This window comes from Vulpes vulpes, chromosome 8 (genome assembly GCF_048418805.1).
Source record: "Vulpes vulpes isolate BD-2025 chromosome 8, VulVul3, whole genome shotgun sequence".
Taxonomy (NCBI): Eukaryota; Metazoa; Chordata; class Mammalia; order Carnivora; family Canidae; genus Vulpes; species Vulpes vulpes.
The window spans coordinates 40,031,575-40,047,528 of record NC_132787.1 but is presented as its reverse complement, the minus strand read 5'-3'; the positions used below and the strand labels follow the sequence as shown (position 1 = coordinate 40,047,528).

At 48.5% G+C, this 15,954-nt stretch overlaps 1 protein-coding gene across 1 annotated transcript in view; it reads left to right on the top strand.

Annotated features, from left to right (window-relative positions):
• The first annotated feature begins 14,134 nt into the window (after nt 1-14,134).
• The window catches only part of CCND2 (cyclin D2), a 30,235-nt gene continuing 28,415 nt past the window's right edge, over nt 14,135-15,954 (top strand). The window contains exon 1 of the mRNA XM_025995388.2: nt 14,135-14,692. Within this exon, the coding sequence (XP_025851173.1) occupies nt 14,498-14,692 (195 nt within the window). The 5' untranslated portion in view covers nt 14,135-14,497. The remainder of the gene's footprint in view (nt 14,693-15,954) is intronic.

Genomic DNA, 15,954 nt, shown 5'->3' with positions numbered 1-15,954 from the left:
TATTTTTTCTGTCCCTTTCCTCTCTTCTGGGACTCCCATTATATGTATGTTGGTATATTTAGTGGTACCCCACAAGTCTTTGAGACTGCTCATTTTTCTTCATTCCTTTTTTTTCCTGTGTCTCAGACTGGGTGATCTCAATTGACTTATCTTCAAGGTCACTGATTACATCTTCTGTTAATTCAAATCTGTTGTTGAAGCCACCTAGTGAATGTTTCAATTTAGTTATTATAAATAACTAATAAGCCTAATTTAGTTTTAACTCCAGAATTTATATTTCATTCTTTTTAATAATTTTTCTCTTTATTGATATTTTCTATTTTTTATACTTTAACTCTTTATAGATGTTTTCCTTTAGTGCTTTCAACATATTTATAAATAACTGATGTAATATCTTTGTCTGATAAATGTAATATCTGGGCTGCCTCAGGAGTGGTTTCTATTGATTATTTTTTTACCCTGTGTATTGGCCATATTTTCCTGTTTTTCTGTGTGTCTCACAATTTTTTACTGAAAACTAGACATTTCAAGTAATATAAAGTAGCAACTCTGCAAATCAGATCCCACTACCACCACTCTCACACACACACTACTAGGTTTATTGTCTTTGTTGCTGTTTACTTAGTGGCTTTCCCAGACTAATTCTGTAAAATCTGTATTCTTGGTCATGCCCAACCACGGAAGTCTCTGTTTAGCTTGCTTCATAGTCAAACAATGATTAGACAGAGATTTCCTTAAATTTCTTGAACCAATATGTCTCCTAGACTTTACCAAGGGACTTTAGTGTATGTGTGGGCATACCTTCAACAATCTGGCAGGCAGTTTAAAAATCTACTTAAACCTTCAGTTTCTGTTTGCACAGAGGCTCAAGATCAGCTAGTGGCAGCTAGTAGTCAGAACTTTCTCAGGTTTTTCCTGGCACATGCAGAGCCATGCACATGAATATAGCCTTCTAGGTACCCAAGAACATGTCAGAGCTTTTCAAAATCCCTATGGGCAGCACATGCTCCAGTGTTCCTTTAATTTTTTTAGTCAGCCTCTTATTAACCCCAATGGATATTGCCACCTCAGGTGGTTGGAATGTTAAACAACTGCCATTGATTGTTTTGGACAAACATGTTGGGAATAAGGCCGTTCATGAAGAGCAAGGCAGGTCAATTAATGACAAAGCCTGAGACTGGAGCTTTTCCAGAGAACTGCTAAATAAATCAAATAATGATATTTCTCTGCCTTTGAAAAGGCAGAGAAGTTTGAAAAAGTGACAGGACAAAAGAAAAACCTATTTGAAGAGGCAAAAGTCACAGGCAGTTATAGTCTGGTAAGAAGCAAGGCACCCAGTCCAACATTTTAAAGTAGGGAAAAATCTTTAAAATTAAAATAAGCAGTAAGATCTAAGGCCAGTCAGAGAACAGAATAAATTTGGAAAAAAATAAAATACTCACAGAAAAAAACAAGAAAATTAAGAAAAGTGTAATGATATAGTTTAAATGAAAAGATCCATGCAAAGTCTTAATTTTAGTTTTTAAAGTGAGGGGTGCTAGTGTGACCTTAGTCCTAGCACTGTCACTAATATGCTGTATGGGTGTAACTAAACTGCCAGCCCTTAGTTTTCTAAGGAAGAATTGGAGTTTGGAGTTTGTTTCCCAAATTTTAATTTTTGTCTACAACCTTCCTGATTTTTAGCCTCCCATATCTATATATCACTTTGTCAACTTAATGTTTTAAATGCTCATTAAAGGGATGCCTGGGTGGCTCAGCAGTTGAGTGTCTGCCTTTGGCTCAGGTCCTGATCCCGGGTCTGGGGATCAAGTCCTGCATCAGGCTCCCTGCAAGGAACCCATTTCTCCCTCTGCCTATGTCTCTGCTTCTCTCTGTGTGTCTTTCATGAATAAATAAATAAAATCTTTTAAAAAATGCTCATTAAAAGAAACCACAAACCATTAAAATAGAAATGCTCCTCCATGTACCAACTACCTCACTTTGGTAGAAAATGGACTTGATGTGTAAGGTTCTTTCCACTTCTGTGATTACGTGGATGGTTTTTCCTCTGTTCTTTCTATTCAGGTTGGAAGATTACCTGTTAGTAGTGTGTCTCTCAGAGGACAAGGTAAATTCGGAGTTTAGGATGGACCAGTTTGTGATTAAACCGTGTTGGCAGCAGCCACTGAGTAACTAATCAATGGTGGTGGTAAAAAGTGGGTTGAGACACCCCAGAGCTGACATCTGGTACAGAGCTGTTTATGATTTCATAGAGTATTTGAAATACATTAATAATTCCATGTACTAGAGCTGAACCAATTCTGAGAGAACCCTACACAATAATAATAAACCTCACTTAGCTTGATCTCAGCACTTACTGTATGCCAGGGTCCAGTGCTAAGCATACTGCCTTTACTCTTCACAACCACTCTGCTAGGTACATATTATTATCCCCGTATTACAGCTGAGGAAACCGAGGTTCAGAGCAAATTAGTGACTCATCAATCCTCTTGTAATAGCCCTATAGGTCCTTTATTTAATCACTGGAGGTAACCCTTGCCATGCTAGAATGGATTCCAGAGAAAGCTCTCTATATGAGCAGAAATCTTCCTCTTTCCACTGTTTTGTCAGAGACACTACTTTTGTTCCCTGAGGCCACAAAACATAAGACCACCTAAAGTTTAATTCACCCAATTTATAGTTGAGAAAATGGTGTGTAATTTTGGCTTTCATTAATAATATCCGCCTCTCGAAGATGGGATAACCATTTTCTCTTTCCTGTCTAGTCTAGTTGACCTCAATAGCACTGGGGATGCCAGAAAAAGAGGGTGAGGGGAGGCAAGTGGTGGTCCATAGCCCTAGTGTGTTTTATTGTAACCGCTTTAATGGTCTGCAGGTTTCTGAAGCTGCTCCACGTTCCTCTTTCTCATTAGCCACATGTTAAGAAAGATACCACACTGGGGCACTTGGGTGGCTCAGTGGTTGAGCGTCCGCCTTGGGCTCAGGTCATGATCCTGGGGTCCTGGCACCAAGTCCCACATTGGGCTCCCCACAGAGAGCCTACGTCTCCCTCTGCTTATGTCTCTGCCTCTCTCTCTGTTGTCAATAATGAATAAATAAATAAATACAATCATTAAAAAAAAAGAAACAGGGATCCCTGGGTGGCGCAGCGGTTTGGCGCCTGCCTTTGGCCCAGAGCGCGATCCTGGAGACCCGAGATCGAGTCCCATATCAGGCTCCCTGTATGGAGCCTGCTTCTCCCTCTGCCTGTGTCTCTGCCTCTCTCTCTCTCTCTCTCTCTCTCTCTCTCTCTCTCTCTGTGACTATCATGAATAAATAAGATCCTTAGAAAAAAAACAAAACAAAAAAAGAAAGATACCACACTTTAAGACGGGTATCAGTAAAATAGTGAGATCCAAAGGAGGACAGCTTGCTAATGAGGGGCTAGCTCCAACTGAATAGTTGAAGAGAAAGGGTAGTCTAGCCTGGGGGGGCGGGGTGGAGAATGGATAAAGGGACAATATCCTCAAATATCTGATCAACTGTCAGCATAAATGAGGGAGATGGCCAATGCACAAACATATAATAAACAGTAAGGATACCGTATAGGACATGTGGTTCTCATCAGCAGAAATGTTTGATCAAAGGCATCATCTTTATCTGTCAGGGACACTAAACAGGTTCTTCTGTGATAGATGGGAGACCCACAGAGTTCCCTTCCAACCCTAAAATGTTGTTACTCCATATAAATCTTGCCCCAAGTTACACAGTTTGTGGCACAGTGAGGACTAGAAACCACCTCTACCATCCTTAAGTCCAGAGCTCTCTTCATGACATCATATATCATACATTAACAAAATAATGTGAAACACTGTCTAGAAACTATTCTAAGTGTAGCTGTTTATTCATTACAAGTTTCTCTTTCTCAGTAGCCACATTTTAAGAGGGAGATATGTCTATAAACACATGATTTTATGAAGCAAATAATTTAAATCTAAGCAGATTTCATCGGAGTGCAAAGAATCCCAATGAATGAAGTTTCTCACATGTTCCAAGCAATGAAAAGTGATGAAGAGAAGTGGAACAGAGCAGAAAGCTTTATTTTCTTATTTCTAGTTTATCAGGACATGCCAGGAAGCAATGAGGGATGTCCTGTGTAATGATGGCCACTCTAAAAACTTGCAGTACTTCCTTTTCACCAAAGTAGGTACCTGATGCACATAAGTTCCATGTAGTTTAGAATATGCTTCATTTAAAGATGCCCATAAGGTTCCAAGCTGTCATTTAGTCACCCAAAGAACATACAAGTTAGGGCCCATTCAAAACTATGTTTATATGTGCTGTAATGGGGGCTGTGTTTGAGTTGTAGGAATAAAGCATTTAGTTAATTTAACCCATATGCTGGAATTTCTTTAAGCATTCTAAAACAGGTATATATTCCATATTTTACATTCCCCATATATTTTTATATCACATACACACACACGCACATAGGTGTGTATTTAAAGGTGGCTCCACACCCAATGTGCAGCCCAATGTGGGGCTTGAACTCATGACCCTGAAATCAAGACCTGAGCTTAGATCAAGGGTCAACTGCTTGCCCCAACTGAGTCACCCAAGCGACCCTACATTCCATATATTTTCTGAAGACTGTCATGCTAGTCTATCAATTTAGGATTAGGAAAAACAGCATTCTCTATCAGCTGACAGCATTCACTGAAGTACCCATCTCATCTATATAAGGAACTGAATTCAAAAGGGTCCAATTTGGGATGAGTTAGCATCTCTCAGATATTTAGGGAATGAGACTATGCCTCAATTCACAATTTAAGAATTGTTTTGTAAAACGTAAAATATATAAAAGATGCTATAAAGAAAATTCCTGTTGATGATGGTGATGATGGTGATGATGATGATGATGATAAAGCCATGGGGACATAACAAACATTTAAAGCTGAAAGGCGGGCAGCCCAGGTGGCTCAGTGGTTTAGTGCTGCCTTCGGCCCAGGGTGCGATCTTGGAGACCTGGGATCCGGTCCCATGTTGGGCTCCCTGCATGGAGCCCGCTTCTCCCTCTACCTGTGTCTCTGCCTCTCTATCTCTCTGTGTCTCATGAATAAATAAATAAAATCTTAAAAAAAAAAAAGCTGAAAGGGAACTTAATGATCATTTACTACAGCTAGTTAAGTTTCTAGATGAGGACTGTCAGAAATAGAAACATTTAAGGCATCTGCAGGTCACACTGCTGCTTGGCTGCAAAGCAGAAACCAGAGTGCAAATATTCTAAATTCTAGCCTAGTGCAATTTCGCCAACATGATGCTGTGACAAGGACAATATTTTGGGCATCAATTTTAGAAGGCATCCAGGCTATTAATTAGAGGTCTATATTCTGCTCTGTTAACGTCCAGGGGACTTGAGACAAGTAAATGATCTACTCGGACCTCCACTTCCCAACCAAAGGAGTGAAACACTAATCAATACCCTGTCGGATTCAGCAAGGATCCATTCAGACGAGAAACAGATGCTCTGGGAAATACAGCTACTCAAAGAAAGGAATGCTTTCAGAATGATGGACCAAGAAAGCAGCTCTATCTTTGGCAACTTTAAAAGGACTAACCAAATCCTAAACATGTAATCCAGACATTCAACCAACTAGTCCCAACAAAGTATAAACAAATTAAGAACATAATTTGAGAATAGTTTAAGAACATTGTAAAAAACACTGTGTAATTCAAGTAATAACTACTTAACTAGACTGAGTTTTAAAGAGAAGATAAATTTCCATGTCCCTGGCTCAAGGTAGGTTGTGTAAGATGGATCAAACATGGCATCTCATTCTGTGCCTTTTGTTCTATAGTTTTACTAGGTTTAAAGCACTCATTTCTCATGCTTAATCACTAGAAAATGTGCTTTTTCAAGGTTGGGGACTGTATTCTTCGACTCTTTTTCCCTCCTGCCTGCCTTCGGAAACATTCATTAAGTGCCTAACTATATGCCCACTACATTCCCAATGCCTGGCACACTGTTTGGCCATGGTAAGGACTCGGTTTTTATTTTTAAAAATGAAGGAATAAATCACAAAAGCTTAAGGCATTCTCCAAAGCACGGAAATCTCAGCATATTTGACTCCTCCATTTAAACCATTAAAATTCTACCCTCTGAATCTGAAGCATGCCCCCGACATGCTCTGATGTATCCATGCACAGATCTTGATGTTATCAGTTTAACACATATGTGACTGCTCAGCATGAATACTATATAGAATTTCAATTGCAGACTCCTGTATGCAGAGGCATATTCTGTGACTGGACAAAATGTCATGAGGTCCTATAGCACATTCTCCTTGTTTCCAAGCAAGACTGCATCTAATCTATAGTAGAGAACGAGGCTTTCCTAAATCTGAATGGTTTCCACTGGTGAAACATATAGGCAGCCTACGTAAAGTCTTAAGCATCTAAATGGAAGGCGAGACTTTGATTTTTTGAGGTATGATTTTCATCCCAAATGTAGCCAATTTCACCAAGTGCCATTACTGATTTACTTAAATCATCTGCTAGATGACAAAAAAATTGCTGGTAATTAGACTACAAAGAGTATTTATATGAACTTTTCTTGTGCAAAGGCAAGTAAATTGGAGCCTTATTCAGTGTTTTGATAGGGAAATTTTAAATTAGATATACCATTTTATTAAAAAAGAGAAGGATTAGAGGAATAAAAATTCAGAAGTAGGGAGTAGAAAAACCTACTACTCACCCAGTTTTTTAGAATCACACAATAGAGATCTCGTGCACTGCTTCTTGATATAACTAAATTTCCTGAGTTTAAATGATTTCAGAAAGACCTTGATGCAAAATGGCCTGTATAAGTCTAGACTCCCTTCTCTCAAAATATTTTTTTAAAATGTTTCATGAGCCTGAAATAATTGATGGCCAGATGCGAGACATTTCATCTGAAACCTTATGTAAACTAAGCCAAACCATTTGCTTCAGGACATCTCTTCCTTGACACCAGGAAGGAGTTTTGGTTCTGGGTCTCTGCATCTGCCTGAAGGACTGACTGGCTGCTCTCAAAAATGGAAACATATGTGGGCACGATGAAGGAAAGGACTTGGAAGTTAGGCAAAGTAATTTTCTTGTTCCTTTTTAATCTAGTGTATTTTTCTCTTCCCCTAAGCAATAGGTAGAATAAATTTTGGTGACTTTTTATTTTCAAAAGTGCAAAATTGAATGCTTTTGGTGTTTTTTTCCCAGGACAAAAACTTAACGTAGTATTTGTAATTTTTTTCTTACAATTTGATGACCATTTTTAAAGAAAAATAATGTGAAATTTTGCACACACTCACTGAAAGGAGACAGAGGATTATCATCATCACCATCATTACTAAATAGGGCTTGAAAGAACCCACCTCTATACATCACAAAGAAAGAAGTATTTGGTTTATAGTTAATGAGACCACAAGGAAAGTGTGATCTGAGATGGCTAACAGCAGAAATAAATTAGGATTTTCTGCTCTAATTTCACCTTCCACATAAACCCCTCTGCTCTGGATTTGTGCTTTTCTAAGTTGTTTACATAATGCATAGGCACAGACTTTGTTTCAAGTTCATGTAAAAGCAGATGCCCTCACTTAAGGCTGAACAAAGAGGAAATGCATTCCTCCTAAGAGTCTAAATCCAACCTAGCTTGGATTGTCTAGCACACTTATACAAACTGCTTGCTTTCAGGTCAACCCTAAAACAGAAAGAATATATCCCTCCAGAGGTACACATTTGGAAGATTACAAAATTTTAAGAACAACCTGTTTCACATTTTAAAACTCATTCCTTTTACGCCAACAAAAGGACCACCAAGAAAATAATTTTAGAAAAATTTTCAATCTGTCTACTGAAATTTGCCACCAGCAAAAAAACCAAAAAGCCTCAACAAGACAACTATTTCTCCGGTTTTTATTAATGAGTTTATAAAAATTTGGAGAATATGAATTCAGCATGTTGTAGAATTATGTTATAAACTGCACTAACAGATGCTAGCAATCCTTGTGTTTAAAGATTGCAAAGTAAATTATGAAATAAGGAATATTTATTAGAAATATTTTATATCACTTCAATTTGGTTGTAACTGATACACTGCTGAATAATGCCATGAAATCCAAAGAATATTCAATCTTCCACCGGAAAGTGGACATTTTAAAGGGGGACGAATAAACTTAGACAAAACTGAAGTGTTTAGAAAACAAACAAAAATGACTATTGCTCAAAAAAAATTTCTGGTGGGGGTAGTTTTGACATTTTACTAAGAATTTAGATTTACAAAGTGTTTAACCTGACCTCCCACAACTCAGGTGTCTGAAATTAGGCAGGAGCAAAATTTAAAGGACATTCATCTTTTAAGCTTTAAAACACTTCATTTGGTTCTTCCCTTTTTTTTTTCAATAATTTATTCTATTTTTTTAAACCTTTGTATACACAAAGCAAGTGTCTATCAAACCAGGCACCAAGAAGCAAGCTCTCTTAAATACAGCTCACTCGGACTGAGCTTCAACAGAAAGTATTGACCTTAACATTAATTTTAACTCTTCCTTTTTTTCAAAAGAAACAAAACAGAGTGTCCTGGGTCAGATCAGCAACCATTAAACGAAAAAGAAATAAATATTAAGTTAAAAATAAAGGAAATGTACTAAAACGAATGAAGAAAGTAATACTCAAAATCAAACTCTGTCGTCTTAAAAAAGAAACACTTCCACACTTGATATCTGATTGGAGCACAAAGCTTCTCCTTTACATTTGAAACAAATGATTCCACTTCAAATCCATATTTTTAAAGAAGCCTCTAGCTTTCTGCATCTGATTCCTGCAACAGTCTCTCTACCTCATTGAGGAAAATGCCAGTTCACGTTTCCTCTTTCTCTCTCAAACATTCCCACGACAGGTCCTTGGAAAATTGAGCATAAAATCAGAATTGTCACTGTGGGTTCAGAAGATGACATATTTTAGAGATCATCCCCCAGACTGAAAGACTAAAGAGACTTTGTCCAAACTGAGGGGAAACTGAAGGTGCATGGGCTGTGTGTGCGGCTGCAGGTTGCAGCCCCTGCAGTCTAGAAGGTTCTTCACCAGCGCGGGCACCACACGGGGACCCCGCGAGTGGGGGGGAACCGCCCTGCCCTCTGCCCTCTGCCCGTCTATTCGTGGAACTCTTTTTGACAAGCATATTTCTAGGCGGATTTTTCTCCTCGCACAGTAAAATTCATCCAATATCGCTCGTTTCCATCTTCGGGAGAAGGTCTCACATGTCAGCATTAGAGCATGAACCACCCCCGCCGGTGTTCGCAGAGTGGACGGGGCGGGTGGCGGGGAGGAGTATGTCGCGCGTGGAAAACTCCTGGTGTCAAAGCAGCCGCGGAACTCGTGACTCGAGCGGAAAAACACGGCCCCGTCCCCCTCGCTGGAGACAGGGGCAATCACGATGCTCGGGCTGAGGTCGATATGGGTCGGAACCGGGCCGGGACCCCCGCGACCCAGCGGCTCCGGATCGCAGAGGGGCGGGGGGGGGGCGGCCGCGTGGGGACGGGGCCGGCGGCAGGAGGGTCGGCGCCCCGGGCCGCAGGCAGCCCCCGCACCCCCCGCCCCGGCCCGCAGGCCGCCCCCGCGCCCCCCGCGCGCGCGCGCGCCCCCCGCGCGCCCCTCGCCCGCAGCGCCCGCCGCCGCCGCCCCGCGCCGCGCCCCCGCCCGCCGGCCCCCTCCCCCGCCGCTTCCTCTCGCTCTCCCAGCCCCTTCCCCCCACGTGTGGGTGACGTCAAAATTCCGCGAAAAAGCCGCGTGGTGGCTCCCCGAGCAGAGGCGCGAGTCCGCCGCCCAGCGGCCCCCGCCCGGGCGCGCCGGGGGAGGGCGAGGCCCCGGGGCGGCCGGTCCTTTCCTCCGGGGAGGCCGGGCCCCGCCGACGCCGCGGGCCAGGCGCCCCCCGCCCCAAATCTCCCTGGAAAATTCACTTTTATAAAGCTCCTGCGTTTCCAGGGCTATTTTCGGCCTCGCGAGGCGTGTCCTGCAGCTGAATCAGACAGGAAGAGGGGGAAGTTTGGGTCTTTTATTTTTTATTTTTCTTCTCCAGGGGAGGGGAGCGCGAGGCTAGGTGGGTGAGCGCACGGCGGGCGCCGGCCTCCCCGCCTCCCCGCGCCGCGCCACCGCCTCCCCGCGCCACCGCCTCCGCCTCCGCCGCCCCGCACAGCCCCGGCCCGGCTCAGGCGCGCCCTTGGCGGTCCGCACGCGCAGGCCGGGCCGCCGCGGCCCCCGCGGGACCCCGGGCGCCCCAGGGCGGCGACGGGCCCTCGGAGGCCTGTTCACACCTGGCGTCGCGGCCCGGGCGGCGGGAAGCCTTCCTTTGGCCCGGCCCCACCTGCCCTCCGTGCCTCGTGCCCTCCATCCCGACCTGCCCTTTTCCCCTCGCTCCCTTCTCGGGACCCCGCCGCCCTCCCCCAGTTTCTCCTTCTGTACCGTCTCTAGTTCTTTTCTGGGGTCCCGGGAGCCAGGGGCTGAGACCGGGACACTTGCCATCTACTTTTAAGTAACCGTCGGGGTTTTGCTTTGCACCGTCTGGCCACCCCTCAATAGAGAAACACAGACACAGCGCTAGTCCTCGGAGAACTTAGGGAGAGGGCGGTGGTCCCGATTCCCAAGCCTGAACTCCCCCCCCTCCCCTCCCCTCCCCCCACCCGTCCCGGGCGCCCCTGCGCGGAGGCAGCCGGGCTCGAACTCGCGCGGCTTTGAAGCTTTGGGCCGACAGCGTGATCACCTGGCCTGCCGGCGTCTGCCAGGTGAGCTTGGGAGCATGTGTGCTTAGCGTTTGCAGGCTCCTGCAGAAATGTGCTATAAACACCCAACACCAGGCTGCACCCTACACCTACAGGGTTTTGTACACTTTCCAACCGAAACTCCAAAACCCGAGGAAAGGGGGGTGGGGAGCCGGCACGGGAGGGAATAAAAGTCCAATAAAACTTATGTTCACTAAAGTTTATCACTGATCCTATAAAGGGCAGGCTTTTTTTTCCCTTGAGGGATAAGGAGAAACCAACATTATTTTACCCCCTTTATTCCCACAATGACCAGTTTTGACTTAAAATTAAGAGCACAGGAGCTTGAGGGTTTTTTTTTCTCTTAACCTGAGTCTATACTCAAAGAAAATGTGCACGTTTGCCCAGAAGGCAACGTGCCTTTTCCCGCGTGCTAGGCGCAGTGCTTTTTAACAAGCAAAATTACGGTTTTAACACATGGTCGGAGCGGCGACCGAAAGGGAAAACTCAGTTTCCAGTCCAAGCCTCCGGAGACATTCCTGCCAACCTCCGCACCCTCTCACGCCCCACCCCGCGCGTTGGAGACTGAAACCCGACTGGGGGACGGCTCCGATGCGAGGTTAATGTTCGGGAACAGTCCGTAATAGGAAGGGGAAGTGAATGGGGGAACTTGAAGAGGCGAGCCTGCCACGCGGGAAGCGTCCGTACTCGCGGGTCTGGGTGAATGGAGTGGCCACCGGGAGAGGGGGCGTCCGCCCGCGCCCCTCCCCTTTGCAGCTCCAGCTCCCCCAGCCCCGCGCCCCGCCGGAATTTCCCCGGGAGGCCAGTCCCGGGCAGGGGCGGGGGGCACAGGGGAGGGCAGGGGCGAGCGGGCCCTCGGCTCGCCTCTGTGATTTGAGCCGTCGCCACCCAGGCTCTCTCCCCGGGGTGGGCCAGGCCGGGAGGACCACCACCCGCCTTGCCCCTCCCCCCTCCTCCCCACTTGGGAGCCCCAGGGCTGGGGATGCTTTCCCTGCAGAGAGGTGGAGAAAAGACCGTGCTGAATTAGTTATCAAGTGATGTAAAGAGGCTGGAAGCCTTCGCCGACTTCTGTCCTTGCCTGTCGGGCTAGATTTATATTTTAAAATACCTCTCACCCCCCCCCCGCGCCCCCCCCACCTCCCCAGCAGCTTTCTTTGAACCGCTCATAGGTGGCTGAGGTAAAGTTTGAGTAATTCCTTTATGGGGTCTTAAAACGTAAGTTAATGTATTTATCCGGAGTGACTCAAGCATGAGTCGGAAAGTCCAAGTTGACTAAAATCAATAGGTAATTGTTAGGGACCGACTCTATCCCGAGGGGCACTGCACTCAGCCGGAGTGTCATCCGCTGCGCAGGACTGTTTCACTTTGAGTTGCAACTTAGGTTTCTCGGGGAGCTTTTTTCTTCCCGAAAGCTAATGGCTTCCACAGCAATTAGACTTTTTCTTCGCCGCCCCCTTCCCTCCCCTTTCTTTACCTACGGTAGATTGGATCCTAATTCCCTCGGCCATTGATAAGGTCGCAGGCGCCCCGGCCTCTCCCCAGCCCTCGCCCGCCCCGGTCCCCGCGCTCCCTCCGCCCTCCCTTGGCTTCCTTTTGATGTAGCGGGGAACGCGTCCTACTAAAAAAAAAAAAAAAAAAAAAAAAAAAAAAAAAAAAAGAAAAAAAAAAAAAGAAAAAAGTAATCTGCCCGGTAACAATCAGCGCGCAGTAGCAGGAGCCCCAGAGCTATTGGCTATGCAAATAGAGGGAGGGGAGACGGCGCCCCAAACTCTTACTCACCCTTTTAAAGCGATATCCCCCCCTTCCCCCCACCCCTTCCGCCCCACCCTCGTTTAAAGGGGCTGGCCTCGGGGCCTGAGTTAATCGCTAGCACCTCTGGTTTATTCACTCCCCGCCTTCTCTACTCCACTCCCCCCCCCCCCCCCGCTCCTTTCAGGGAACCGAGTGTGCAGCTCACCCAGCCCCCGCTCCCCGCTAGCTCTCCACACCCCGGTTCGGGCCCCCGGCCTCCGCGAAGGAGGCGCTCGGTTGACCACGGTGTGTCCCGAGCCCTGCCCCACGCCATGCTCCCTGCACGTGCCAGCCCCGCCAACTTGCCGGGGGCGCTGGGCTCTCTCCCCTTCCCCCCCAAGTGAAATTACCCTGAAACCCGCGGGGGGGGGGGGCGGGGGGGAGGAAGAAGGTGGGGAAACGCCACCATATCCCCTGTAAAAGCAGCCTTGACCCAGGGATGCGTTAGAGCACATGTCAGAGCCGACTGCGCTGGCAGCGTCCCCACCGCAACCCGGCTCCCGGGGAGAGAGCCCTGGCTGGCGGGTGAGGCATGAACCCGGAGGGGTCGGCGAGGATGCCAGCGAAGGACACAGGATGGAAGTCTCGGGCCTCCGAGGAAAGGAAGGGGTGGTGTTGTTTGCGCAGGGGGAGAGAGGGGGAGCCAAACCTAATCCCTCCCTCGCCCCCTCTCCTCCCCTCCCCCTCCCGGGCTATTTCCTAGAAAGCTGTATCAGTGTGGCCACGCTCGGCGCAGACACCTCGGGCGGCTTGTCAGCAGATGCAGGGGCGAGGAAGCGGGTTTTTCCTGCGTGGCCGCGGGCCGCGGAAGAACCGATGGTAGCCCTGCCCCCCCCCCCCAGCCTGCGGCAGCCCAGACCTCTTCTCTCCTGCTCCCCATGGCGCCTGTAGCGCCCCCAAGAAGGGGAGGGTTTCTGCTTCAGGGTCACATTCTATCACGTCGGAGAAGCCGCCCCCTCCCTCCTAACACCCACCCCTTCCTCTCCTTCCTCTTCGCACACACAGGCGGGGTGGGGTGGGGGGGCGTTGTTCTGGCCCCTTTAATCGGGCTTTTGAAACAGCCCGAAGTGATCCAGGAGCTCAAACGTCCGGGACAGAATCTTTATCTCTGGATATCCGAGGTTGCTATTTTCTAAAATCGCCCTCCTTATTCTTCACTTAAGGGATCTGCTTCTAAATTGCAGGAGCCCACCCCATCTTCAAGTGATCCACTCGTCATTCTCGGATCTTACATGCATGGGCAGGAATGGAAAGGTCAATTTTGAAAAAGCCAAAGTTGGAGGGTCGTATTTTGGCACGATACGCCCACAGAATGTGCGAAATTAGAGGAAATAAGTAGGATTCGGTGGGGTTTTTTTTGTGGGTTCCCCTATTCGGGGCCCCTGGCATGCAGGGCTGGATAGAGGGAAAGGGCCTCGGAGAGCTAAGGAGAGGGGTGGGGGGGGGCGGGGGACCGCGTTTGAAGTTAGGTCGGGCCAGCTGCTGTTCTCCTAAATAACAAGAGGGGAAAGGGAGGGAGGGACGGAGAGATTGAAAGGAGGAGGGGAGGGACGAGAGGGGAGGGAAGGGGAGGAGGAACCGGAGAGGGGAGCGAGGCGAGAGGGAGGAGAACTAACTGCCCAGCCAGTTTGCGTCACTGCCTCGCAGAGCAGAGAAGAGCGAGCAGGGGAGAGCGAGACAAGTTTGAAGGGGAGGGCAGGCAGAGTTAGCAGCCCCCGAGGCTCTCCTCTCCCACCGCCCTTCCCTCTCCTCTCTTCTCCCCAGCCTCTGTCTCTCTCTGCCCCATAACTTTTCTCTCGAAAACCCCCTATTTAGCCAAAGGAAGGAGGTAAGGGGAACCCTCTCCCCTCCCCCCTTCAAAACCCCCCAACTCTTCCAGTCCGGAGAAAGCAGGGGAGCGAGCGGGTACCCGACTGGCCATGGAGCTGCTGTGCTGCGAGGTGGACCCGGTCCGCAGGGCCGTGCCGGACGCCAACCTGCTCTACGACGACCGCGTTTTGCAGAACTTGCTCACCATCGAGGAGCGCTACCTTCCCCAGTGCTCCTACTTCAAATGCGTGCAGAAGGACATCCAGCCCTACATGCGCAGGATGGTGGCCACCTGGATGCTGGAGGTAGGTCTGCAGACGGACTCCGTCTGTCCCCATCCGGATAGACGCCCACACTCCCCACCCCCGCCCCCAGCGCAGGGACCCTAAAACTGGGAGATGGCAGGATCCGCGCTCGCCTCCGCACTCCCGCGCGCGAGGTTACCCCGCGCCCTTTGGCGAGACGCGTGGCTTCATTTCTGTTCCCTGCAGGATGCTAGAAGAGCTGGGGGAGGGGAGGGGAGGGGGGAGGAGGAAAATCTGGGAGAAACGAGACTGTCCTGGGGCGGGGGTGGGGGAGCATCCCGCGCGCGTGTGCCTGCATGTGGCTGCCTCTTCTTCCCACCCCCATCCTGATCTGTCTTTTGCGAAGCTGCGGCTGCTTTCGGTGTAGTGAAGATGGGAGTGGGAGCGTGGAATCGGGGCCCCAAAGTAAAAAAGAGCAGCCCCCCAAAGGCCAGAGCAAAATCGTCCTAGCCTCAGGTCCCCGCATGTGGTTGCGACTCCGCGTTGGCACTTGGGGGGGGGGGGGGAGGGTGGGGGAGGAGAGAGGAGGAGAGAAACGGAGAATTCAGGAGCCCCGGAAGTCGCAATGAAGAAACGTGTGTTTTAGGGGAACCCAAAAGAACCACTTCTTTACCCTTGCTCCAAATCTTTGCCGAGCGAGCCGTGTGCCCACGTATGCACGGCTCTGGACCTGCCGTGGTTTCGCCATGTTGCTTTGCAAACTCCGGCTGGAAAGGCTGGAAAGCGTTGCCCGCTCGCCCCCCGCACCCCGCTAGCCCGGCCCCCCCACTTGCAATAGTACCCTCTCCCCCAGCCCCCACCTCACGAAGGTTACTTACAGTTTGGCTTTCCAGTTTTCTCGGTGCGGAGATTTGGGTGGGGTAGGAAGGGGGGAGGAGGTGTGTGCAGGGGGGATGTCGGGGCGCCCCTAACGGAGAGGTCAGAGCCCCCGGTGCTCTCCGGCGGCGCCCCGCTCCTCGCCTTTCCCCCGGCTCCTCACCGCGGTCCCCGGTTTCTGCCCTTGCGGGCCGCAGCCGGACGGACACTCCCGCCGCGGCGCTCACCCCTCCAACTTTCCCCTCGGGATCCAGAGCCCCAGGGGTTGAGATACAGACCTTTCCGGCACCCGAAATCTCCGTTTCGGGAAGCCTGGCTCCTCTGTGGGGTTTTCACGCCAAAAGGGCTTTTCTAGGATATTTCCTCGATTTTTAATTATTTTTTGAAACCGTCTCCCCAGGCTCCGAGTCCGCCGCCGAGGCTGCGGCTCTTCCTCTTCTCCTCCC